This window comes from Genypterus blacodes, unplaced genomic scaffold (assembly GCF_046128005.1).
Source record: "Genypterus blacodes isolate CSIRO-AG114 ecotype Tasmania unplaced genomic scaffold, CSIRO-AGI_Gbla_v1 ptg000059l_1, whole genome shotgun sequence".
Classification (NCBI taxonomy): Eukaryota; Metazoa; Chordata; class Actinopteri; order Ophidiiformes; family Ophidiidae; genus Genypterus; species Genypterus blacodes.
The window spans coordinates 507,035-535,015 of NW_027466871.1; the positions used below are offsets into that span (position 1 = coordinate 507,035).

General features: G+C 46.1%; 2 protein-coding genes across 5 annotated transcripts; one reads left to right on the forward strand and one right to left on the reverse strand.

The window, feature by feature from the left end:
* The first annotated feature begins 554 nt into the window (after nt 1–554).
* On the forward strand, nt 555–15,011 carry epb41l4b (erythrocyte membrane protein band 4.1 like 4B). Its single transcript, XM_076153675.1, has 24 exons — nt 555–1,404; nt 3,749–3,853; nt 3,974–4,016; nt 4,594–4,672; nt 4,979–5,023; nt 5,874–5,926; nt 6,848–6,968; nt 7,665–7,752; nt 7,874–7,962; nt 8,071–8,140; nt 8,624–8,793; nt 9,677–9,786; nt 10,674–10,704; nt 10,971–11,004; nt 11,192–11,295; nt 12,701–12,828; nt 12,938–12,949; nt 13,000–13,118; nt 13,200–13,313; nt 13,525–13,580; nt 13,670–13,822; nt 14,071–14,188; nt 14,377–14,510; nt 14,628–15,011. Exons 1-24 carry the CDS (start codon nt 1,126–1,128, stop codon nt 14,689–14,691), a joined length of 2,319 nt encoding a protein of 772 aa, XP_076009790.1. The 5' UTR covers nt 555–1,125; the 3' UTR covers nt 14,692–15,011.
* A 1,834-nt stretch (nt 15,012–16,845) lies between these two features.
* esrp1 (epithelial splicing regulatory protein 1) lies at nt 16,846–27,910 on the reverse strand. Of its 4 annotated transcripts, none has more exons than XM_076153811.1 (16): nt 27,560–27,910; nt 27,013–27,171; nt 26,251–26,367; nt 25,729–25,840; nt 24,598–24,723; nt 24,296–24,350; nt 24,095–24,205; nt 23,789–23,921; nt 23,659–23,701; nt 22,912–23,231; nt 21,953–22,177; nt 21,602–21,842; nt 20,405–20,582; nt 19,617–19,746; nt 19,024–19,113; nt 16,846–18,218 (listed from the first exon to the last, which is right to left on the reverse strand). In XM_076153811.1, exons 1-16 carry the CDS (start codon nt 27,689–27,691, stop codon nt 18,084–18,086), a joined length of 2,307 nt encoding a protein of 768 aa, XP_076009926.1. In that variant the 5' UTR covers nt 27,692–27,910; the 3' UTR covers nt 16,846–18,083. The 4 variants fall into 4 exon arrangements, with proteins under 4 accessions (XP_076009926.1, XP_076009925.1, XP_076009927.1 ...); XM_076153810.1 differs by having other exon boundaries at nt 21,590–21,842; XM_076153813.1 differs by having other exon boundaries at nt 18,014–18,218; nt 18,991–19,113; nt 21,590–21,842.
* Between the last annotated feature and the right edge of the window lie 71 nt (nt 27,911–27,981).

Consider the following 27,981-nt stretch of genomic DNA (forward strand, 5'->3'; position numbering starts at 1 on the left):
TCACCCATGACAGCAAGAGACATTTAGACATTTTTCCATTAAAAAGATGCTCGGTGGTCACAGTGTTCTTTGAGAGATGCCAACAAAATGACAGCACTGCAGTCCAATCTGGATAGTAGTTTGAGACTCGCTTATTATAATGACATATAGTGGAAACCCATGCCTCATCTGGAAAACTATTAATACTTTTACATCTTATTTATGGAAACACTTTTACATTGAACTGCCAGGTATTAAATGTTGGATTTGGAGCTGATGTGTTTTTTTCCACTTTTGCTGTTGATGTTACTTTGGGGTTTCGTGTTTAATTTCCACTGCGTTTATTATTTATTTATTATTTTATGAACAAATGTCTTCTTCGCACATCATTTCTCATGTATTGTCATGTATAAGGAGGTAGTTGCTGCGTTTCCCTGGGGATCCGTCGGCAGCCTTGAACGGGCCTTTACCCAGCTGTACCCACGGCCGACAGGTGGCGCTGCTTCATCAGCTCTGACGGGTCGGCCAGTCGGAGGAGCAGAAGTTTGTTCTGCGCTGTGTTTTTACGCAGGCGCAGAACAGGCTGTTTGTCCAGTTTCGCTGGCTGACTTTTACCTGTGAGGTAGACTAGTTTCGGTTTGCCCGTGTGGATCCGAAATAACGATCACCGGGATCCGGTCCGATCCAGAGGTGGCTCACTTTCCTCCTGCGCACGGTGACCTCCCTCCCCTGTGTGTGTGACTCAGGGGTCCCCACTGCGGGAGCGTCGGACGGGGTTTCTCCAGGATTGAAGACTCGGTGCGCAACAGCGAGCCAAGCAGGCGGCAGGTGCACGGGGAGCGGGCAGGACAGCGGAGGACGACCGGCTGCATTTCCGCGAGAGAGTCCCGCCGTCCCGGCCGAATGATTGGAAATCAACTGGTTGGCGCCTCGGTGGTGGATCAGTTTCATTAGTATGCGGCTGGAGTCTCATCCAGCTTGAGGACAGATCGGAAGCCCTGAAGTCTCCTCGGTGCCTGCTGAGTGACTCCTCGCCCCGGGGAGGAGGCGGTGGCGACGGCGGCGACCGCAGAAACACACCGGCTGCCGGCACCGACTATTGCACGGTCCCGTTTTCCGGACCGCTTCGCTTTGTGGATCAGGAAAATGATGGGCTTTCTGCGCCGGACGTTCAGCCGCCGCTCCCGGAGCCGCTTGCAGCAGAGAGAGAGGGATGAACGGGACGGTAAGGGAGGAGGAGGGGGAGGAGGAGCGGGGGTAGCCGGGAACCCCCTGCTGCTGGCCCATCAGCAGCAGGTCGTCCATGCGCCCGCTGTGGTGACCGGCGGAGCGTCGGTTCACATCCCGGCGGCGGGCACAGCCAGGACCACCATCACCTGCCGCGTCCTGCTGCTGGACGGCTCGGACGTCAATGTGGATTTGCCTGTGAGTGCGTCGAAGCGCGTCCGCTGTTGTAACAACACGTCTGTGTGTTTACACTCGCAGCCGGAGTGGGTAAACACAAAGAAACACCTTGGAGAAGGACGAAGCGGTTCCCCGGAGCAGTGGCCCAGCGGCCCGGGGAACCCTCGGGGCTCTGGCGGGTTTTTGTTCGGGGGTCCCCTGCAGAAATGAGACGGAGGGTTCTTCCACAACTGTGTGTCCCATTAACAGAGCAGCTTTGTTGTGCTCAATTTATTTTGAGCTCCATTAGTTGTTAATGTGCAGAGGAAATGCACCCAATTTGGTTTAAAGGGGAACTTCCAGTCTCAAAAGTTCTTAATTATATTAAATTGAAAGTAAACTGAGCATGAAAGATGCAAAATGATTCCTGATTATATCTTTCCCTCACTTGTGATGGTTCACCAACAATGTTACACACAATTAACTTTCAAATCACAGAAACCTCAAATGGGCAGATATGTGTCTATTTGGAGTTTCTGGGAAAGAAAAGTTAGCAAAGTTTTATTGCAAAGCGTGAACACAGACCGTAGTAACATAGTTGCCTATATCTATGCTGGTTGTGTGTGTGTGAGAGAGAGAGAGAGAGAGAGAGAGAGAGAGAGAGAGAGAGAGAGAGAGAGAGAGAGAGAGAGAGAGAGAGAGAGAGAGAGAGAGAGAGAGAGAGAGAGAGAGAGAGAGAGAGAGAGAGAGAGAGAGAGAGAGAGAGAGAGAGAGAGAGAGAGAGAGCTGCAGCTACAGATGGTGTTATGATCAGCCAATTCATCACATTACTTCCCCACTCTGACTGCAAGGAAAGCAAAGATAAACCTGGAGCTGCCCTCTTCTGTTTGCTCTCTTTCAGTCTCGTCCTCTCTGTCTATCTGTCTGTCTGTCTGTCTGACCCCCCCACCCGTTCCCTCCCTTCCCATCCCGTCCCTCTCTATTTGCCTCTATCTGATCTTCCTCACTCTCAGCCTCGCTCGCTTCCTCTCCGTGTATCTCCCCTCCTAATCTTCTCCATCACTCCCTATGTGCCCTGCTCCCTTGCTCATCGTCTCACTTCTTCCTCGCCCTCTGCGCCTCCTCCTCCTTCCTCCTTGCTCTTCTTTTCATTTTTCCTAATGTGCCCCATCACTCTTCCTCACTCGCTTTCAATTCCCTGATTCCCTGATGTGATTTATGGCTGTGGGGCTACGAGCGTGTGAGGGCTGGGTGGGTTTGATCAGTGAGCGTGTGGGCATGTGCGCGTAAGTGCTTCCTCATAAGATGTTTTCATTATGGAGTTTGTGTGTATTGTGAGTGTGTGAGTGTGTGTGTGTGTCACCAGAGCTTGTTTGCGTGCGTACATCACCTCAGACTGCTGGGTTTTGCTGCTCTGGTGGTGTATCAGGGTGGGGAGAGGCTTGTTCTTTGGATCCTATACATTAGAGATTACAGCAAGAACACAAAGCTATACCTCCCACTCTGTCTTACACTTCTAACTAACAATACTAAATGACACACAGTTTGTCAAGCTGCTGGCTTAGTCACAGTCACAGGTGTGTTGAAACAAGTTTGTTCATGTCCTCTTTTTCCCCACAGGCAGTGATACAGGTGTAGGAGCGTAAACCAGATCTCTTATTAAAGCTTATTACCAGCCCGTCTGTCACTTAAAGCTTTCATACGGAGAATACGAGCGCCACTTTTCTATTGTGGTCAGTGCGAGTGTGCGTTAATGGGTTGTTTGCTGTGATTTCCCTTTCAAGTCTTGTCTCGGTAGAATGAGGAAGAGCATTCTGGTGGTTTGGTTTTTTTGCTTCCTGTCCCTGATTTCCTCACACATCACACCCACCGCAAAGTTCAAACAGGTTATCAGGATCCAAAGTACACGGCTGTCATCTTTATTTTTCCGTCTCCACGCCTCTATGTGCTGCACAAACACACTAAAACTGGGTTAGGTCTTCATATGGGACGATCACACCCATCTGCTCGTAAAGTGTCAGGCAGACGTTAAAGATATGACGCCGCTTGCGTGTGTTTGTGTTTGTGTGTGCGTGTGTGTGTGTTAATGATAAAGGCCTGAATCAGGGCCTTTCCCTCAGGACTTGTCCTTCTCGTTTTGACCCAGATGCACCACACACACACACACACAGCCACATTCCCAGTTGCTGCAGGTCCTCATGCCCCTGATATGGTCACACATTTGCTAGGAAATCCTTCAGCAAACCAAATGCCGAAACTCAATTTTAGGGCAAAACTGATCTGAAGAAATAGAAAACACCCCGTATCTCTTTAGCACTTGTACACCACGACTCCAAAAGTCAGAGGAGATCACGGAAGTAATTAACGTTTCATGCTTCTGTTGTAGAGCAAATCCAAAGGACAGGACCTCTTCGATCAGATCATGTATCACATTGATTTGGTGGAGACGGATTACTTTGGATTGCAATTCATGGACACAGATCAAGTCTCAGTGAGTGCACCGATCTCACACAAACACACACACATTGTTGATGTTGCCCACAGCAGCCTGAGCGCAGAAGCTGGTGTAACTCTGTCTCACCTTCTCTCTCTCTCTCTCTCCTCTCCTCAGCACTGGCTCGACATGTCCAAGCCCATAAAGAAACAGATCCGAGGTAAGTTTGACTCTGACTGTTTCACTAATTAAGCGGGCGGCAGGGCGTGCGCGCATGTGTGTAATGTGGAGTGTGCTGCATGTGCACATGGAGGCAGATAAGTGGGGAGCAGGTGGCGTATTATGAAATGTTGACATGGTGATTAGCATGTGCATTAGGAGCCATACCCTTGTTTGCTCTGCAGCCTGTAACAGGGGGGATGAATGGCACAGCAGGGAGGAGAAGAAAGGTGAGCAGAGAAAGGAGGAGAGCCAGCTGGTGTGTGTGTGTGTGTGTGTCAGTCAAGTTCAGTCCACCAGTCATGAAACAGGGAGGAAATAATAATGGACAGATTAGAAAAATGCAGGATAAAGAAAAAGAGGCTTGGATTCAATTAATTTTGACAAGTTAGTGCTCCAGTTTCTTTCCACCCTGTTATCTTCCTGTGTGATAATGTGTTACCCTCTCTCACGCACACGCACACACACACACACACACACACACACACACACACTAACACACACACACACTAACACACACACACACACACACACACGGGGGCTTTTCACACTTTACCTTCTGTCTTTATTTCTTTGAGATGGTCCTCCGTACAGACTGTTCTTCAGAGTGAAATTTTACTCTTCAGAGCCAAATAACCTGCGTGAGGAATTTACAAGGTACGCACACACACACACACACACACACACACACATACACACACACACACACACACACACACACACACACACACACACATAGAGTTTTCTCTTGAGTCCAGTGTAGAGGTTCCACAGAGGATGCGGGGCTAATTACTTTGTTGCTGTGGGCAGATTCTAATCAGGGCCAAATGGACAGAGACTTCTTTTGACAGATTGTGTGTGAAAGATGTGTGTGTTTGTGTGTGTGTGTGTTGACGTGATACATTAACTGATTTATGTTCTGGTTCAGTCGCGGCTTCTCATTCGTCTTCTTTTACCCGTCAGGTATCTGTTTGTGTTGCAACTTCGACAAGACATTCTGTCTGGCAAGTAAGTTGTTCCTTTAGCCATGTTAATGCATAGATATGGGATTTATATATATATATATACTGTATATATGTGTACATGTACACACAGACACACACACACACAGACATATAAACACATTCACAACCAAACACCCGATCATTCACCTAAACTAGACGAGTCGATAACCTTCAACCCAAAATAAAGGTCTGCTCTAAGAGGACACACACTTCTATGAGCCAGGAGATTTGAAGTACTATTAACCCTGGGATACACACACACACACACACACACACACACACACACACACACACACACACACACACACACACACACACACACACACACACACATACACATACACATACACATACACATACACATACACATACACATACACATACACATACACACACACACACACACACACACACAATCACCTGGGGCAGTGTACACACAGGTCACCCAGACTAACGTTTGGGGGACTTTTGTGCAGTGGCGTGTCCTTTCCACACACAAACACATAGACACACACACACACACACACATACACATGGACAGTGTGTAACCCGTCTCCATCCTCCTGGCTCTATCTGGGCCACGGTTCCCCTGAGTCCAGCTCTATTATAACACTCAAGATCAGGAACAGCAGAGGGCTGCTTATTTTAGGAGAAGGGTTACTCCTCTCCTATGTGACATGCACTCACACACACACACACACACACACACACACACAGCCGAGGGCACTGAAATGTTTCCGTGGCTGTCTGACTCCACAGCATGTCCACACGTCCCCATCTTGTCTGTAGGATACTGATGCCTTGTGTGTGTGTGTTGTTGATGTGTGGTCATCACTCCTGTGTCACTCTTTCAGGTTGAAGTGTCCATATGATGTTTCAGTAGAACTGGGGGCGTATTGTTTACAAAGTAAGTACACTTCACATCCTGATTAAGAAAACACGATTCATTGACATTTGAAAGTTTCATGTCCTGTGCTGGTGGTTTAGCAGGTGTTGGAGTTTTAATTCCATCTCTTACTTCATATTACCATTTCCAAATGCCTTAAGATCTTAGATTGATTCTCTTCCCCCATGGAGCCGCTGCCTCACACTCATTTCATTGTGTGATAAAAAAGAGACTTGCAGCGACTTGAAACGTGTTAGAGAGAGGAAATCCATCAGAGTGACCCATTATATGTATTTTTTCAGAGTTATGGTTCTGTCAGCGGTGTGCAGGGATCTGTTCTGTCGAGGCCTTTGTGCCATTTGAGATATAGGACGAATGAATTTGGTGGTTTCTTGCCATTTAGCAGCAGGACCTTTAAATATCTGATAGCAGAGCCCTTAGAATTACAAGTAAAACAGTTTTTCGGAGGATTTGCTGCAATCCCTATTACACCCAGAGAGGATTCCAGAGATGGTTGGTTACATTAATGATATCTGATTTGTAGTTAATGGGCTAAAACATGTGGAAGCACCAGTAAAGCCTCTTTGAAGCTGCACTTTATCATGTTTATTCTTCATTTATTTTTCATTAATGTGTGGCAAAGTGTAGTGTGAAACCTTCCCGGCTCTATGTTGGTTGGGTTTGTTGGTTCACACCTGCTCAGTTGTGCCTGTGCCTTTTTAAATTTCACCAATTCAGTAAATAACACATTTGCATACATTACTCAGTCATTCAGAGGCATTTTAACTGCTTAAGGCAACAGCCGTTTAAGAAAACATCACAAATGCTAAAGAAATCTACCAACACTGCTGTCCTAACATTTCTATCTGTGTTTCTGAATGGTGTGTGTGTGCGTGTGTGTGCGCTTGTGCTGCATGTATGCTTGCGTGTATCCGCATCAAGGCGAGTTGGGAGACTGCGATCCTCTGGAACATTCTCCTGAGCTGGTGTCGGAGTTTCGTTTCACTCCCAAACAGAGCGAGGCCATGGAAGCAGATATCTTCGGCCAGTGGTTGGAGCTCAGGTGGGATTAAAGGTCATCAATCTGTCATGAACCTGTCCAGTTTTATGCCAGACATTTCTAGCTGCACAGCGTGGGACCTTCTCACACTTCTCAGAGCCAGAGGACGTAATATGATGAGCTCACAGGCACCTGGACTAGTTGCTGCAGTGCTATTTCTGTGTCAAAGCAACATGCTGGCCGCCTTCCATTGGCTGGAGATCTGACCTAAACTGTTTGTTTCCTCGCTGGATGAAAGAACTGGGACAATAAACTGGGCATTAAGTGGGAAAGGAAGCCATTCCACTGCTGTCTTTCAGCTCCAGTGATTCCAGTGACAAGAGTCTCTAAATTTCACTGACCCTCCATTCAGTCTCTCTCTACCTCTGTGTGAAGGATTAAGGGATTAATCCCTGGAGAGTCTTGATTGAATCCAGGCAGTGTTTAACCCAGCTACGGTCTGATCGTTCCCATCTCAGATTAGATTACATACGCCTGCACCGAGATGACTGAGCCACACAAGGACAGAGACCCACACACATTACGCACAGACACTCCTACACTACACATCCCCTAGTGAGGTCGAGGTCATGCAGCAAGCGTTGCTATTGATATTTTTCTCCTCTCAGACTAAGTCACCAACAAGTCTAACGTCAGATGTAACAGAGTGAGTAATGTGTGTGTTGTTAAAACTCACCCAGTCTCATTTTGTTTCCTCAGAGGAAAGAGCCCATCTCAGGCTGAAATCTCCTTCCTCAACAAATGTAAATGGCTGGAACTTTATGGTGTAGATATGCACTTTGTCAAGGTGTGTGTATGTGTGTGTATTTACTCATTCGTGAACACTTTATATGAGTCACTACAGCATAAATGTGAACTGACGTCTGTGTCTGCGTGGGTTAAATTGTCTAAATTGCTTGTGTCCTCAGGGCAGAGATGGAGGAGAATATGCACTTGGTCTCACTCCAACTGGCATCTTGGTGTTTGAGGGCGCGAGCAAAATCGGCCTCTTCTTTTGGTAAATGCTACAAACTCAACTCAACTCTACCCTCTATCCACCCACACCTAAGAATAATGCGTCCCCTGTCGGTTGCCTCATTTGTTCTGTACTCGGTGTGTGACGCAGGCCCAAGATCACCCGGCTGGACTTCAGAAAGAGTCGGCTGACGTTGGTCGTGGTGGAGGATGACGATCAGGTACAATGATCTCTCCACAAACAGAACACAACACAGACGCGGAGACTATAACTATGTCTCATTTCACGGGTCGCGTCCTCAGAGGTCGCAGCCTGTGACCTCCTGTGCAGGCAGCATCCTGCAGAGGGCAGAAGGTGACATCAAGACCTGCACCTGCACCATCATCTCCCTGCATTATCAGAGCTCTCATCTTATCTCATTAAGTATGACATTAGTTTGCTCCCAACTGGCCTCGCTCTTCCCAGAAACCTACATTTCTGTGTAAACGTGATCGTGTCTGGGAAATGGAAGGTCAGGAAAGATACAGTGCACTGGCTGTGACCTCCAAATTCTCCCTAAGGAAGGCTGCATTTCTTGGCCGTATTCAAAGTTTCTTCTTTAATGGGACAGTGTAGTGGAGCGATGTGGTGTAAGCATGCCACTATCTTAGGATGAGAAACACCTTAAGAGACAACTAATAGTATTCGATTGTTCTTTGTGAAGGGCCGGGAGCAGGAACATACGTTTATGTTCCAGCTAGACAGCGCCAAGAGCTGTAAACACCTGTGGAAGTGCGCGGTGGAGAGCCACGCCTTCTTCAGGCTTCGCCAGCCCGCCACCGGAAAAGCTGGCCAAAGTGACTTCACGCGACTCGGCTCCCGCTTCAGATTCAGGTAACACCGCAGCACAAGCTGACGACATCGCTGCTCGCCAATCAGTGTATCAATATCTCAAACTACAGTGGAGATCAATAATGTGAGCTGCTAGTTGTGGCTAAAACTAACCCACATGTGGGAACTAGTGTGTCGCATAAAACAAAGCCTTTGTATCTATGGTTACAGTGTATCTATGGTTACTTGAGTCTGTTCCTATGGTGACTGAGACGTTCCCTTCATATTGTTTTCTTGTCAGACTATTATCAGAAATGCACAAAGCAAAATCTCACAGTTAAAGAGCACTTCCTGTTGAAAACAAATTAGTGCAACGTCTTTGCTATGTTGGTGTCAGTGGATACAAGCGGTGGAGACAATAGCAGGAACACCTGTGCAGGGTGACGCAGTCCAGCCTGAACAACCATGGACCAGGACCTTTAATACTGATATTTGTGTCACACTAATCTGACTCTCGGACAAATCTTTTTTTTATTATTTCATGATAGAAGTAAACAGCATTTGATGAAAGAAAAATGTGTAAATAATTGTAAGTGTATGAGTGTTTCCTTTACTAAACTGTATCTAATATATTTGAGTGTGATTTCTTTCACACATTTCTTCAATCTTTAGTTTATACATGCTACATTCTCATAGATTTGTTGAAAAAAAAAATCGGCCTCCCCATGAATAAAAGCTTCTAAAGTTACGGAACGTCTAATTGTAATTGTCTGAATTGTAATGCTTCAGTGTGTAGGTGTGTGTAGGGGTGTGTAGTTTAAGGTATGCACTGCATAACAACCATGCGTTCATTGTAGTAGTATCTAGGTATAATTGAAAGGAATTTGTATTCTATTCACTCTCATTAATCTGTCTGTCTGTCTGTCTGTCTGTCTGTCTGTCTCAGTGGTAAGACAGAGTATCAGGCCACTCATGGGGGCCGGCTGAGGCGAGCCAGTACCTTTGAGCGCAGGCCCAGTAAGCGGTACCCCTCCCGCACACAGTCACTGGGCAAAGGTGAGTCATACCAAACATCCATGACTAACAGCACTGCTGCCCTTAAAGTGCACGTACATGTTCCTGCTGAAGGTCACGCATGTCATGGCGATAAATGGCCTTTTCATGTTTTGATTAAAGGTCATATGCAGCTTTGACAGAAAACACGCCAAACCTAAATTTGTTAGATCTTCTTTTTTTTTTATTTAAAGGAAACGTCATAGTTACATGGCCGGGATTGTTTTCATGCAATTCTATGTGCAGAATTCTTATTTAACACTATTGCTATTACAGTTAGGAGGATTACTATTATGACCACAGACAAGGTCAATGTCATCTGATATAATGTAGCCATAGAAACCATGATGATTATTGTATACCATATTATATTAATTGCAATCATTCATATAAAATGCCCATTTAAATATGAAGATAATGTAGATTATGTTTGTCAATAAGGTGTTTGTGTCAATTATTATTATCTTTTATCTGTAAATGTTGTTTCATTCATTTGATTTATGTATGAAATTTACTCCAATATGTTGTATTTCATCTTAGTCCCGCACCTGCACTACTCTGTAAATAATCTTCATTCTTTCATAATTACTACATTCAGTAAAGTCACAGAGCCACACGCCTCCATATCTACAGTCCCTAATCTGTCCTGCTCAAATAAGGACAGTATTTACCGCTGCACTCTCAGCATTACAGCTCAGATTGCTTTTTATTGGAGGGATTACAAACAGCAATTTCAACCCTGGAATACAAAAATGAAGGATTTAAAGATATATTTTGTCTTGCAGTATAAGTCATGTCAACAAGTCAGGGATAAAAGCAGATTTACAGTCACACTTTCTCTTCCAATACTCATTATTCTGTGTGACGTCTCTCTGTCTCTGTCTCTGCAGCCATTTCCCCAGCCAAGCCGCAACATATCAGGTAAACACCCACCAACATCTGCAATATAATCACACATTTGTCTTAATATTATACCTGTAAAGAGATTCCAATATTTACATTCATCTCTTATCATTCCTCCTGCCGTACAATAGTCCTTTGGGAGGAGACAACGCTCTCTATTTTCCCGTCCCCTTTTAGGACAATTTGCTTGTGCGAGACATAAACAACTGAACATATTGACCCAATCAGGAGAAATAATCTAATCTATTCTAATTTGTCTGCTATTGATTAATATTCTTTTCCAGCTCCCATGCCAGCACTGATCCCAGCCTGCATCCAGTAAGTTACCTCATTTTCAGACCTGAACACACACACACACACACACACACACACACACACACACACACACACACACACACACACACACATACACACACACACACAGAGCCACTGAGGTGCCTTGTGCAGCATTTCATTTCAATATCACCTCAATCTGCCTCGTTTCGTCCCGTCTCGTCTCCTCCAGTACCAGCACAACATTCCTATTGGCCACGATCCCTGGCACCCCACCCACCCTGGTCTCTCCCCCTCAGTGTACCTGCAGCCCTCCGGACACACACCACCTCACAGGTAAGACAAACCGCGGCCACAGAAGGGGGAAGGCCGACCACAGAGTGTTAAAATCAGGGCTTATACAAACACCTGATGTCAAAGGTGTGATTGTTGACGATTCTGAAATTGCATGCAGGTGTACCATCTGTCTGAGGGGGTCCTTGAGAAAAGATTGACCGGAGAACAGATTTCTATTTTTAGAGGTTCTCGCTCCTCTCGCTCTCCGCTCCCTCCGTATTGTCATTCATCACACTTCATGTCACTCATAAACCTCATGTGTCTGTGCTTGTCTGTCCTGTGTTTGCTTGTCCTCCCTGCCTGCCTGCCTGCCTGCCTGCCTGCCTGCCGCCCGTCCTCCCCTGTCTGCCGCTTCCGCCTCCGCGCCGGGCTGTGCGTGCTGTGTGTTCCCCTCCATCATCATGCTCAGGCCCTCTGTGGAGGATGAGAGTCCAAAATCCAGTCCTCTTCCTCAACCGGAGCGAACCAGCGGCGTCTTCCCAGGCTCTATCAGTGTGGTGTACAGGGACAAGGTCATGACGGCACTTTGACCCTGGCCTGAACACTGACATTTGCATAAACTGGCGCCTGGTAGAGAGAGAAACCCTGCGGATGGACTAGGAGGAGGAAACACGGACGTCACCGACATCCTCATCACTGTTGTCACCAGCATCATCGCGGCCATCAACCATTTGTCACTTCCCCTCTTGTGTTTCCTTCCCCCACCGTCTGAACTTATCACATAAACACAAAGAAACTACTTTAAAACAAAACAGACTACCACGTTTTAGAGCGTAGGGCTTTGGTTTGCTTGTGGACATGAATGTAATCGCTGGCGGTGTGTTTGATGCCTTAAGAAAGCCTTAGAAATTGAATGACAGCTAAATCATCCGAATTACTGTCATCTGAGTCAAATGAAGTGATTTCAAAACAGAGACTTTTTAATGGACGACAGTGAAATATGAAGTCGTGTCTTCGCTGAAATTCACAGATAAGTTGTGCGCACATGCTGGGTTTGGGACGCAGCTGCTTTCCTCGATGCCAATAATCGAATTTAGTATCATTTAGTTTTAAGATGTAGTTTGTAATGCAATGGAAAAGTGGGCCGGAAATCTGTACGTTTTGAAATAAACATTGCAATAATGTCCGATCAGGTTATGATTTTCTGAATCAACCAGTTGTTTACATAATGTATTGCTTCTCTTCAAATCAACATGTGGTAGAGATGTTGCCATGGTGCCTTCTCAAATAAACAAAAATGTGTATTAATGTGTCAGTGGCAATGACGTGTAATTATTGGCTCGTCTTCCAGCTGTGATTGTGTCATGAATTAAAATATGTTGCGTGGCGGAATAAGGATGGAATGTTTGTAATGTTTGAGGTAGTAGGTGGTGTGATTAGTTGTGATTGCGTGTGTCCTCTTCAGTTTCCCTCTGAGTGGTCCTGTCTCAGATCAGTTCAGTATCGAGGAGAATGAGACGCCGTATTCTGGAAAGAGCCACCGCCACCGCCGCCGCCACACACACAGCCAGGACACGCTCTGCCACACACACAGTAAGTACTCTCTGTCTCTTGGTGATGCATCCAGACACTCAGTATCTGTCTGCAAAGCTGTTGTTGCCTACGCTCACATCGCGTCAGTGACTCTTCCTCCAAATCTCAGCACTAAACGTGAGTCAGCATGTGTTGTGTTGATATGCTGATGTGTGTTTGTGTTTGTAATAGAAGGTTGGACCCCTCACTGCCCAGCTGATGAGATGGACCTCTCTCAGTCTCTGCTCAAGGCCCTGGAGTCAGACAGCGACTCTCCGCCTTGGCCCTCGCTGCACATCAACATGGACAAGGTCAGACACATTCCCACACACACACACTGGGGCCTGCAAAGTGCTGAGCTTCCTCACCTGCTCCTCCTGTTTCGCTGTCAGGGAGAGGAGAAGCAGCTCTCAGAAAAGTCTCTGCATCCTCCTGCTTCACCGGCGATGCTCCCAGATCACCTCAAGTGTAACATCCTTAAGGCGCAGATGGAGGCGGCTTTCAGGGTGACTAATTCCTTCCATTTTTACCCACCTGAAAACCAATATGCACCACATCAAACAAATTGGCTGCATCATAGGAGACTTTTTGGCTAATCTGCACTTGCAAAAACCCACTCATTTCCGTAGTGAACTTCCTCCCAGCCGTCTTAGCCTTTATACTGCCTGTATGTAACTGCAAGCTAATTATCCTTATCCTCTCTCCTCCATTATGAAGATGGAAGCTCCAACAACACCCAGAGGGAGGAGATCTAATGAAACTCTTAATGAAAGGCCAGTTTATTTCACCCAGATATGTACCCATATGAGCATTACTCACACATTGGTGGAATGCTGAGGTGAATGTCCTTGTGTGTATTCAGGTATCAGAGCTCGTCACAAGACTCGGCCGCTTCCAGCTTGACCACAGATAAGACGCCACACCGGTCTGAGCTTAACCCAACGCCAGAGAGGCTCCAACCCAGATCCAACACAAGCACCAACCGCAGGAAACGGCTGGTGCGACAGTTCAGCTTGTGAGTACCGATGACCTTTGATTTGGCCTTTGACGTGACCTTTTGTTGCTGTTGAATGGCAATGTTCCCAACCAGGATTGAGCTTTCACTATAAGGAAATGCGCTCTGAAATGAGTTCTTGAAGCAAAGGTAATTCTGTCGCGGCTCTTTGGAAATGTCACGTTGTTGGGTGTTTAGCGGTGAACATCTGCTTGTGTAAGCCACTCAGCTTGTCTGTCTGTTTGTCTGTCCACCATATTTGTCATCAGTAACCATGAAGATGAAGATAATCTCCCCGAAGCCCTTGCAGCAATCTCCTCCCAGAGTACAGGGAAGGCGGGCTCCAGCAGCTCATTGGATAAACAGATACAGCCATCCATATACCCGGTAACAAACACACACACACACACACACACCTCAATAAGCCTTTAAGAAAGCATATTTGTTTAGAGCAACACATGCCGATGGGGATTCATTCATCCTCTAAACACTTAACTAATCATAAAGTAAACAGCAGAACGTGTGTATGTGTGTGTGTGTGTGTGTGTGTGTGTGTGTGTGTGTGTGTGTTCCAGGTGGATAATATGCCAGCTCTGGAGCTTGGTAGTCCATGCTGTCCCTCTCCTTTGCCTTCACCCCACCTCTCTCCTTCATACTACCACAACTCCATCCCTCACCTGGTCCCTTACCTAGCTGCCCATACCAACAGGTAACTGACTCATTGGTTCAAGGCTCATATCTGACCCTGGAAACCTGAACAGGTCGGGTTGTGCTCCACTGTATTATGACGCTAGACTTATGTGTGTGTTCATGCGTCTGTGTGTAGCGGAGAGGAGGTGAGGTTGGACAGAGAGAAGATACTAAGAGCCCTCCTGATGACGGAACTCTGAGGCCGCAACCCTTGACCCCTGTGACATCATTGCCAGGTGCAGCAGACCAGGTGTGAAGGGGAGGAAACAGAAGTGTTGGTTGCACTCAGTATTTGTACATTTGCATAATACACTCAGCAGTTCTAAATATATATTTGCATAAAGGTAATTGTTATATTTGCTTAATTGTTATTTTAAAGGTTTCTTTCTAACTGAGACTGTATATACTATTACACAAAGTGAGATAGAATCGAAAGAACTTACTGGCTAACTCATATTGATAACATAGACAAGCTACAGGTGTAACTGGTGCTGACTGCATGATAAACATCACCTGACTGAATATTTACCTGACTTGCTTTGGGGGGCGGGGGGGTTTGGTTGTGTGTGATTTATCACTGTGTCCATGTTGATGCCTGAGCTGTGACTCAGACAGTGACTGCGAAGGCCATCAGTCTCTTACTTTAAAAAGGGAAGAAGGCAGAGATTAAAATGATTCACTTTTAAGCTATTTTCTTCTAAATGTAAATAACGCAGCTGCTAATAATAGAGCAGATATTGTTGAACTTTCTTCCCTCTATTTATTCTGTCAGAAGTAATTCTGACATGTCAAACAATTGGCAGCATTTAAGTTGAAATGAAAATCCACTTGCTGTACAACAGGCCTGTCCAGTTTGTGTGCACAAGCTGCAATCTCATTCTGCCCACTAGGAGTAGACAAATCCACAGTCACTGCACCTGTGGCAGCAAAATACATTCACATGTATGTCATGTTGCCACGAGCAACAGGTCACAGATCACTTTGTTTTACACACATTTTCGATTGTTTTCTTCACAAAGTCGCTCATTTTGCAAATGCAAAGCCGCTCTCATAAGGGAAGCATCAACCTGCAGCCTGACGACTTTATGTCAGTCTTTGTTTTATCTCACATCTGAGGCCACGGGTGATTTGCCACTGTACTATATGGACTGATGGTGTTGTTTCTGTCTTCAGTCGATCTCAATAAAGATCACATCATTAACTTTGACATAAATGTTGGAGCATCTTTGGAGTCTGCGCTGACAGGGGAATGTGGACAGGCCTCACCCTGTGTGCTCCTGTGGGTAACAGTGGGAGCCGGCCTCACCCACCCAGTAGGGGAATGTTGTTAAGGCAAATTGCTGATTTATCTGCCGCCACACACCTATCAGGAACCATGAGTCAGTTTGAACAGTAATTGCACTTCTCCTGTCCTTCTGTGAAGCACTTCAGTGATTCATCTTTGTAAAGAAAAGGTGCAATGTGGGGTCACTGACAAGAATAAATGCATCAAGCCATATACATCAGTGATAAACATCCTGAAGACACACACACACTTGACTGCCAACAAGGCAGTAGGCAAACCTTTCAAACCCATCAGCTTATTATTAAGAAACTTTTTAAAATTCTATTTCACTTTATATGCTTTAATGTAATTTCAATAAACAAGCACTTTGAACATTCAAACTATCTCAACTATATATAACAATATAACAATATAAGAGATTAAATCGACTTTTTCGGGAATGTGTCATTGCACAATCGAGAACTTTTAACACTTTTACAAATACATTGTTGAAGCTACTGACAGGTGTCTCACTAAACTCATGATTGTATTCTTAAAGAAGAATACAATCCTGTATTTTGGGCTTTGTTGGGCGTTGGGGTGTTGCTATGCTGGTATAGGCAGCGTGTTTTTGTGAGTGGGAGAAAGAGTGTGTTTAAAAGGATCAAGTAGGGTGGGGTGCACAAGATAGTATTACACAATACCAAATCTGCCCTGAGGGGGTCTGACATGGTTTTGTCTGCTTTCCTCCTCTCTTCCCCCTTCCTGCACTCTATTCTTCCCTTTTCCAACTTCTGAAGAAAAGCTATCCTGTCACATAATGTGTTTAGTGTGTCTGAATGACAATAGTTTCTTTGCAATAGTGTGTGTGCGTCTGTGTGTATGTGAGAAGCTCAGAGGTAATCGCTGAGGACAGTGAGAGGGAGTTCCCACAGTTTCGCCTCGAGTCAAATTCTGTCATCAGCAACTCCACCTGTGTGTTTGAGCGTCGGCACTTCACAGACACTTCCACAGCGCAGACAGAGCACCACCAAACACCGCCCAGTCACATTCAATGGCAAAGAGTTCAACAAAACACCTACAGGCCAGCAAACTTCACGTTATATTTATTATATTTTCAGCATGGTGACAATGAGGCGTCCTGAGCCTTGTGTGTGTCACCCTGTACAGTAACATGGAGCAACAAACAGGACATCCGCAGAGCACAAATGTCACTTAAATTCATCTCAGTTGCGTCCTTCGTTTCTCCGAACTACAGATGATTGAGTTAAACAGAGATATGGCACAGGGATATCCGCTCTCTCTCTCTCTCCCTGACGGTGTAGACGGTGGAACGAAGACGGTGGAAGGGAAGTTTGAGGCACTGAGAAGTGTTTGCTGTGAGTAACATATGTAATAAAATCTGTCAGAAACCTCCTCTGGCTCCTGAGATTCACCCAGTAAGCAGATAGCTTGAGACATGAGTCCTCTAGGAGAATGTGTCCCTGTGGTTGGGTTACCGTGAACCGGGGCTTTCCTGTTCAGGTTTGTGTCCAACACAAAAGGCACGACAACATTGGCATTACACAACATGGAAATCGACCTATATAAGCTACATAGAGGAAAGTCGGGGGCGAGTGGAATGAGATGTTGTAAGTGAAGTCTGATGCAACGATCAGCCTGACAAGCTCAGACAGCAGCCAACAGTGATTCAAAGATGATACTGCTATTATATCCATTAATAGTCTCATTGATTAGCAGTGCATTGATATTTGGCATTATGTAAACATCTCAAAGTCTGACTACAAAGTTCTTCATGCACTAAAGCTTCCAATACAATCACTGTATTGTATCAAATGTAGATAAAACAAATAAAATGCATTACATGAACAGATTATGTATTAAAATGTATCGGCACAGACATGCATAATACTCATTCTCATCTCTTTCATGCTGGCGCACGCGCACACACACACACACACACACACACAAAAACACACACACATACTCACATACTTTCACAGAAAAGCTCAAAGAAAGTATTCAGCTCTGTTGGTACTATGTTATTCTTCTCTATTTCTGCTCGCAAAGATGTCATGGTGATTATAATACCATAATATGTTTTTAAAAAAAGATCTCTATAAGCTTTTAAAATACACACTGTGCAATATAAGACAAAATGCTATTTTGGCTAAGGCCACAATGATTTGGTATAAAATACATTAATTTCTGTTCTTAAAGATATAAATAACACATCTAAAAGGCTATTTTTCAAAACCTAACAATACATTATGAGTCTCTGACATACACCAAACTTGTCAGGTGACCTTTGTATGTGTGTGCGTGACCCTACAGCAGGGTCAGATCCAGGTATTGCCCCCCCGGCTTGGTCATGAGGGTGGGGAGGGACATTAGAGGGGCGTCGCCTCCGCTGGACTGACCAATCAGACTGCTGCTCAGGAGAGGAAGCGACTCCAGGTGGCTCTGCAGAGGGAGGGAGGGGGAGGGAGAGAGGGAGGGAGGGGTGGTTTAGGGTCAAAACAGAGACAGGGGGGCATTAGTCCAGTGTGAAAGGGAGACAGACAGAGAGCACCAGCACCAGATGTTGACCCATCACCTCCTCAACCGCCTGTGATTATCCGGCAATAAAACACTGTGACACCACCCAACACCACCAATTAAGCAATTAGGCCGCATGGCTAGTGGGCGAGGCCATGAATGATGAGGTAGAGGGTGGAGAGGATAGAAACAGAGTAGCCAAGCTCACCAAAAACACAAATCAGTAACGGCACTCAAGAGTTCCAATTACAGGGACATTGAAAGCACTGCTGAGACCACATGTGTACCTTCAGGTATCTAATAGGAGCTTAAAAAGAGTGAAATTTGTAGAAAAGGGGTCCTATATAGTCCCCGTGTTATACCTAAAGGATACACACACCCTTAGTTTCAAGCATTGTGCTCCAAAATCAGGATTTTGAGTGCAGATTGCGATAAAACAATGAATCATCTAGCAACCCGATCACAGGATTCGCACCAAGGCCCAAAGAAAAAGCCAATTCCATGAAATTTCCTCTAACCACTCACTGCAACACAACCTCTATGTCCACTGTTACTGTTGTGTGCGGTCAGTGGAAAATCCCATGTCTATACAGGAAATGTGGCTGTCGTGCTGAGCCCCGTAACCCTCGGCAAGAAAACAAGCCACAGCTACGACCACCGTCCACATCCCCTCACTGAGCCTTCAGCCAATCCTTACCTGCCACCCGCCTCAGACACCTTAAATACACACCCATTCTTTGGGCTGCGTAAGCAATGTCCTGGTCGGATCGTGTGCGTGCACGGGCCCGTGGGCGTGCACGAGAGCATCTTCAGGGGCGTACTGAGGGAGGGGGAGGAGGGACACAAACAGGGGGCTGAGAGACATGCAATCACAAACACTACCTTAAAGGCCACGTGGACCCTGCCAACTCCACAAATGACGTCATATTATTACTGTTTGTTTAAGGGGAAAAACACTCCAAACTTTCCCGTTTGGTCTTTTAATTTAGCAAGAACTCTGTTAAACTAGTGACTTCGAAAAATACCGGAGATCCTCCTCTTCAGTTTAAATAAGACTTTGGATCCTCCGATTCAAGTCTAAGCAAGCAGCAGCGAGTGTGACAGAGCAGGGAGAGTAGACAGGATAAACTAGTTTGATAGCCTCTGGGCAAACACAGTGGATGCCTGACGATACACACCCACAAGAGGAGATTTGAATATAGCAACTGGATCTGATGGAAAAGCTTGTGAACACGGACGGTGCATGAAGCTTTGCATGCTCACAAACAGCACGGCCAGCGAGTTATTAATCAACACGGTGCGTCTGCGCAGAGTTTCTCTTACCTGGTACCCCTGCACTGCATTAATGAGGTCTTTGCCGTTGTAGGTCAGGCCTGGCATGCGCATCAACCCCCCCGGGGAGGAGAGCGGGGAGGGGGATGGGAAGAAACCCACAGTGGGAGAGCCAGGTGGACTAGAGAGAGAGAGAGAGAGAGAGAGAGAGAGAGAGAGAGAGAGAGAAAGAGAGAAAGAAAGAAAGAGAGAGAGAGAGAGAGAGAGAGAGAGAGAGAGAGAGAGAGAGAGAGAGAGAGAGAGAGAGATCACTGATGTTTACCGAGCTCTCTGATACCACAAAGTTCAGTTATTAACTAACCTTGTCGCAGTCTTTCTTCTTCCCCCTCACACAACACGTCACTCACACATAAACTCATAATAGTCCACCCATAGACTTACAGTATATCAGGTCGTTTCTTTGATTGTTGTTGAGTTTAAAGACTTCTCAAACTCTTCCTAGACACTGGGCCTCTGTATGTGTATCAGCTTTCCATGTCATTTACTTTTAATAATAATATTGTAGAAAGCTTTGAATCATTTCCTTGTGTAGTTCCTTCTGTCCCAGACTCTTTTGCAACACATCCCCAGAAAGTTCTTGTCCAACATTTCCGAAATATAACTCTCTCTTTTTGCTTTTTTTTGTCACAGGCTTAAACCAACAAACTCTCACCGGTGTCAAACATATGCAGGAAGAGAATGCAATAAGATGAATCTCACAGTAGTTATGACAACGCATTCTCCTTATTTGTCAGCCTGAACCTGATGAGGAGCATGTGAAGGTCACCGTGTCTCTGTACCTGGGGTAGTAAGCTGTGTAGTTCATGTAGAGCTGAGCTGCGGCGGGGTAGTAAGCGTGTCCCGGCGGCAGATGCCGAGGCGTCAGCAGCACCTGACCCATGGGGGGGTAGAGGCCGGCAGCCTCCGCAGGCAGGACGGGGGGCGCTGGGGCGAAGGTGTAGGAGGGCGGAGATAAACCTGCGGAGGAGGGAGACGAGGGAGAGACAGGAGTCTTAAAAAAGAGAGACACAACGTCAACAGACAGTACACAGGACACGAGGGGGGGTCGGGGGGGGGGGCACACAGGGGCGAGGTCATTGTTTGTTTTAGACAGAAGCGCTCATGCAAACATACAAACAATGACCACTGATAGTCTGGACCTGTCGAGTGTGAGTGTGTGTGAGGGCGTGAGAGCTTATTTGTGCCACAAGACTCACAAGGGTCATTTACACTATTTGGTTATAAAGAATGAGATCTTCCTTTTCTTATGTGCACGAGAATCTTTCAGGTTTCATCTCATTTTAACATGATGTCATCAATGCTTCACCTTTTCATACAAGAGAACTTATGCATTGCAAACATTACAGGAGTTTATTAGTGACTAAAAAAAGGCCTCAAACAGAGAACACAGCGTTCAGCTCCGCCCACCTCCTCCACAAACACAGAGGACACACACTGAGGACAGGAGACTGATGAGTTTGAGTCCCACAACCAAATCTACCGACGTGACCAGACTGGAGAGCTTATGCCAGTTTGGTCCAATCACAGGTGAGCTGGGACTCCATCTGCGTTGCTTACACGTATCCATCGCTCTCAGATCACAACCACTGACTTACATAAGGGGTGAAATCACAAATGAGCAGCAAACTTGCCATGGAAAAGCACTGCAACTATGACAACTACTCTTTTCAAGCAGAATATGTGAACAGAGATGAAAATTTTAAGTGTGGAATAAATTTAGAGGCAGTAAAGTTTTCTTAAAGCATGCAGACATTGGCTAAATCACTGAATTACAATAGGATTGTACAAAGGTATCTCACACATACACACATTCCCACACACAGTTCAAACTCCTCCTACTCAGACCAGATGTCACCATCCTCCCACAGATTCTAGATTCGAGAAAACCCAGCAACTCTGCCTCCACGGCAGGAGCCCACCTACCCGGCAGTCCCGAAGCACCCACAGCTCCCAGCAGCACTTACGTCTGGACTTACATGGCGGCGGGCTGAGCCCTGTCCCACTCCTGCTCCGGCTGTGTGTGTGTGTTTGTGTGTGCGAGAGGGAGCCTCCCATCAGCACCAGCCCCATCTCCTCGGCGCTGCAGGGGAACACCTCCACGTAGCGGCTGTTTACGCCACGCTGACTGGACATCACCTGCTTGTGGAGCCGCTGAGAGGCCAGACATGCTCGCTCTGCTGAGGTCATCTGGATGAAACAATCACCTGATGGACGACCCTGGGCGCAGAGACGTGAAGAACGAGGGCGGTGAGTAATGACTCTGCAGCAGGAACATGAGTGTGTGCATCTGTGGGAATGCTAATGATCTCAGTGACTGGCGGATGTACCTGTTGGTTGAGCACCATGTGCACGCCGTGCGGTCTGATATCGTGGGTAAACTCCCCCAAGAACGTGAGGATGTCCTCTATGCTGGCTGTGTAGGGCAGCCCCCTCAGCCTCAGGCAGTCCCTCACACCACCAGGAGGGGGCAGGAGAGACACAGTGGGCAGGACTGACACCAGAGGGGCAGGGGCCACAGGGATCAACGGGGCGGAGGAGTAACGGTTCAGCACCTAAAACACACAAAGACACACACTTACGTACACTCAACCCTTCAAAACAAACACATCATCATCAAAAACACCCAGAAACACACAGACAAGCAGGACTCTTTCAGCAGTCTCGTGTGCAAGAGTGTGTGTGTTGCAATATGAGGCAAGAGCTGGCCCGCCGCCAACAGGACACCAGCGTGTTTGCATTTCTGGAGAGGATCTACAAATCTCCTGCTCCTGTCATACCTGAAGCCACATGGAAATGCCTCAGATACGCATGTGCACGTTTAGAAAGACACAAAGATAAGAAAACGAGACCACGTCACTTCACAAGAGAGAGAGAGAGAGATACACAGAGAGAGACACAGAGACACAGATAGACAAAGGGAGAGAGAGACACACACACAGACAGACAGACAGAGGGAGAAAGAGAGAGACAGTGGTAATCTTTTGCCAATGAGTATTGTGTGTATTTGTTTAACAAACGTCCCATTAAGCAGAAACCTATGTGGAAAGGAAACCACACACACACAGTACATCTTGCTATGCAGGCCCCAACCCTTGACACGCACCCACATACTGTGGCTCTCTGTGCTCACACAAACACTCTGCATGCCACCAAACAAAGAGGCGACAGAACCACAAACCTATAAAGTGAAAAAGTCCCGACCATTCTGTGTGTCATAACTAAACATATTGAAATGTAAATAGAGAGAGGCGGCCTGCTTGCACAGCCACATGGAGGCCTGACATACCTGTTGGACCTCTGCGGCTGTACTTTTGAAGAGCTCGATGTATCTCCTCCCCAGAATTTCCTTGTGTTTCTTCAGCGCACACTGGGCATGTTCCTCACAGGCAAACAGCACAAAGGCGTCGCCGGTGGGGCGACCGTCCGGGTAGCGCACAAATAGGATTCCCTCCTTTCCCCCGCTGACCGGACAAGGCTCCTTAAGACCGTCCCCGGAGGAAAAGAAGGCGAGCACCTGGTCGTACGTGGCGGTGAAAGGAAGCCCTCGCATCCTCACGATGATCTGGTCCTCGCGGGACAGGAACATGGCCACCTCATTGGAGGTCCCTGACACAAACACCAGGGAAGAAACACTGTCAAACTGTTCTCTGCAATTGTTATTAGATGAGAATAATCCATAACTTCTGATGGTAAACCTCAGTACCTCTTTACATCTGATCAATGTGTGTGTAAGCATATAGTGTGTTTACGGTTGGGTAAGGTTTCTAACTGTGTGTGCACATTCCTTCCTTCCCTGAGAGGTGAGGGGCCAGAAGGTTCATTTTGGTGGCGAGAAGGCGTGACATCATTAAAATCTATCTTTAAAAATACATCAATTTAGAATACTAAAATAAAATCCCAAACAGAAACAAAAGGAGCTGGATCTCACATCATTGGAAGCTGTGATCAGTGTGTGAACACTATTAACACATTCCCTCACTGAGAGTCACTGTACATGCTGGCAGCTGCATTATAGCACTTTGTCATCTCTCACCTCCTGCTATCTTCAGGAAGTCCTCCCCTGTTGCTTTGTAAACCTGCCAGCGGAGGGAAAAGCTGGTGAGTTAAGCGTGTCGGTTTGAGGCAGAGGTGATCTAAAGAGCTGGACTCAGACTTGTGTGTACCTCAATGTATCGATTGCCCATATGGTGTTTGTGTCTTTGCAGAGCCAAGTCTCTGTGTTCCTCGCTGACGAAACGAACCAGAGCCTCGCCGTTTCTCCTCCCCTGAGAGTTCAGACACAACGCCGCCCCCCCTCTATGGAGCACACAACACACAACACACAACACACAACACACAACACACAACACACAACACACAACACACAACAGCAGCACAGGACAGGACAGGACAGCAGGCCACGTTAGGAACACAACATGTTTATGCCACATATTTAACATAAGCCGGTCTTGAAAGTTTAGAAAACATACTTGGCAATGTTGAGACCTCTGAAGAATCGAGCGATGTCCTGGTCAGAGGACTGCCATGGCAACCCTCGGGCTCTGATCACAGTGTTGTCAGATACATTCTCCATCTTACTGCTGCACAGAAACACACAATGAAATAAGCACAGCCGGGGGGCGAGTGGCTGGCAGAAAAGGGAATATTAAGATTGAACCAACTTAACCTACCAAGTGCCACTCTCAAACTTCTCACTGACTCTCTCTGGGTTAGAAAATGTGTGACCTGTAGGAAGATAAGACAGAGGTTTCCAACATGAGACTAATGACTCCTCTTCTTTGTGTGACTGCCCTGTGTCCTGGGGTCACATGCAGATTAGATCTCTGATAATCATCTCATCATCTTGGCAGTTGATTTAAAAGCAGCAACAATTTTCCCACTGTCAAAAGCAGCAACACTTTTCACACTTTTCTCCTCATTTCACTTCACATTCGCACACACTCTGAATTTGATAAAACTGTACAGCACTCACTCAGGGGCTCAGAAAGCAGCGCCAGTACAATGCTGGCCATCATCTCGACCTGCTGTACTGCTATTTCAGGGGGCAATACGGCCGCGGGATCCAACGTGGCCGGCACATCGACCGGTAAACTAAGACCTGAGGGAGGAGGCAGTCAAGGAAAGCAAACAAGGAACGGCAAGAACAGAAAAGCCCGACAGTTACTGGAAAGCAAAGCTGGAACGCATACAAGGATGTATTGAGACGGCGACCGAGCAGAACGAGACGAGAGATGTTCGAGGCGTTCAAGTTTGATAGATCACATTCATATTAATCTCCTATAATGGCTCAATGTGGGAAACAAGAGGAGACAACACGAGGCATGTACAGAGATTATGCCACTGGGGAAACCCATTATGTAAACCCCCTGTTGTGAATATTCATAAGATGGCGTGCTTAATATTTACCTTGTCAACTGCATGGTAACTTCACCTGATATCACCCTCATATGAATTGAACTAATATCACCATAATCATATACAAATGTCTGACTCAATCAAACGCCTGTATCAGTGTGTTTCCCCCTTTGATCCTGCCTCTAACCCTGATCGACCTGCCAGGTTTGATCCTAATGTGATTAAAGAACATTTTAGTCACTGAGCTGACAGACAAGACAGACCGACAAACACACTCTAGTGATAACAACATTACAACACACCCTCCTACTACTACACAGCATGGATATACCAATCTAAAATCAATATATAGAGGAGGAAAGTGGGAGCATTGGAGTAGAGACAGGGAGACACAGAGAGAGAGAGAGAGAGAGAGAGAGAGATAGAGAGAGAGAGATGTTAGTTTTCCTGTTCCAGTGGGTGTGTGTGTCGAGTTCGCCCTGTTGGCTAAACACACACTCTTTCACTGAGCGCTTAGTAAGGTGCTGCCATTGTTTCCCTATTTGCATTTCAAAACCTCCTGCCTTGCAGCCAACACCCCACAGCTTATGAACCTCTAATGTGTGTGCACTGAGTTTTGTAGTCCAAACCTAAGGATAAGAACAGGTAAAGCTGTGATTAGGTGAAGTTACCATTCAACATATAGAGCGCAGTAGTGCGCTGAATCAGAAGCACAGCAAGAGTAAACAGGTGACGTGTTAAAGGATACACTCCGCCATGGTGTACACATTCAAAGCCTTGAGGTCAGTTGTGGGAAAGTGCTTCCTGAACTCTTTCCGAAGGTCAAAGAAAGAGAAGAAACAGTCTGGGACCAGAATGTTCTAAAGAGGGATGAGACATGCAGTCAGGTTACAGTCATATAAAGTAACACGCTTGATTTGAAAGCAGGAGGATGTGAGGCAGTGTAAGATCCACAGCTGTGTCCCGTGTCTGTAACTGCTGCCTATTTATTTTTTTAATGCTGTTTGCTCAAGCACACCGGTGTCTTTCCTGCTCTTCATATCGCTGTGTGGATGTGTGGGAATTTCACTCTGCAGCATTGTGTGAAAGTATGTGCTTGGGCGTGTGTCATTAGGCAGGTTTCTGCGGCACACAAATGACACTCCATTTTCATCAAGGGAGCACAATATTGACATAACACGTTTGTCTGTGGCCGGGCGAGCGACGAAGGCTCCTGCAGCAGTGCACACCCGCCCTGGCTTCGAGGCATTCGCCCGCACAGCTCGCTCACCGTGCTCGCGGCCTGAGGCTGTATCGCTTGGCGGATGTGGAGTTGCCCATCTGTACACAAACACACCGACGTGCCTGCGCCCGTGCTGTTCACCTCATTCGTCAATCGTAGATGAAACTGTAGACATAGACATCCAACATTTAAAAAGGAATCCAAAATCACACATTCATAGTCTAGGGCCATAAACAATGACTGGTTGTTGTAACTGATGGCTCCAAAAGACTTACTGTCACTTATTGATAAATGATCAGTGAATTGACATATCTAGGTGAGTCATGAGGCAGTATTGATAATGACATCACTCCAGCTGGACTTTCCTGATATTTGAAATCAAAGAAAAGATCGGACGACCATTTCTACACAAACCTAAAACTGATCTTAAATATTGTCTAGACTTAAAGAACATAAATGCTGAGTCATGAAACTCAAGCTTTTGTTGCATGTTTACATAATCAGACCTGATAAGGAATTCAGTTGTGGTGATTGAATTATTGGCTAAGCTGTAATAATCATTTTGTCAACAAGTGTCATTACAGATGCTCAGTCACAAGTAGGGAACTGTGAAAAAGGAATGCAGTTAATTCACATTTACTGCATTCTGGAAGAGACCATTTTAATTGTTTTACAAGATGCATTATTAAAATTGTTATTATTGGTTGACTGATTGATTAATGAAGAAAATATTTAACTACCAGAGTCAATAAGTCATTAATTATAAGGTCACAAAAGCCTAAATGGACACCTTGGTTGTCTTCATGTTACCTGATTTAAAGCCGTCTCAAGGTTTGTGAATGTAGGGGCGCAGTCTGTTCCATATCTGTTCTCCTCTTCCACATTCTCTTCCACCACATCCTCCTCATCTCTGTCCCCTGGCAGGTCTGAGAGCTCAGGCTTAATCAGCAGCTCATTCACCCTGCCCAACTGGTTCAGAGGAAGAAAAAAACACGTCAGTCTGGAAACAGAAGCCAACATAGAAACTCAAAGGCTCAAGGCCTATAACTTTAGAAGCCACAACAACAATATGTGTTAGTACAAAGGAGCAGGAACTGAATAAACCTGCTGTTTACAAATATCTTCACATTCTTCTTGGGAAATGTTCAATTCAGTGATGTCATAAGAGACATTTAGGAGGAAATCGAAGTTCTATAAATTCACTTGACGTGTTTTTTGGTTTACAAAGTGATCTAACATTTATTTTTACTTGTATTTGAAACTATGAGGGCGATCGAGAGTTATTTCACCAAAACATGCTCGTTTATTTACAACGACTCGCTCTGTCATCTAATAGTTTGTGATGAAGTTTGCTTACCTTTTTGTTCTTTAAGTCCACCAGCTGCCAGAGCAAGTGGCCGAGCTCCTTCTCGTCGGAGCCCAGCAGCTCCCCGCTCGCTCCAGATGTGGCGGTGAACAGCACCACCAGGTAGTCTACCTGCGCCGACATCTGAGCACGATCAGGAACACGAACTAAACCTAATACTACGCAAAACTAAGCAACGACGACCAAACAAAGCCCAAATACCAAACTGACGGGGAACTCGAGGAGAATAATCGCTTTTACTGTGACACCTGGGCGCACAGGTGAGCTCGGTATCGCTGATCGGGTTTTAGGTGTAGCCTCCCGCAGTCACCATCGCGGAGTATAATGGCTGAATGTTACCCGTTTTTGTAGTGCGCCTACCTGCGGGACCACGTGACCGAGCTACCTGCCCCCTCCCTGCTCCAGGTGGCTGC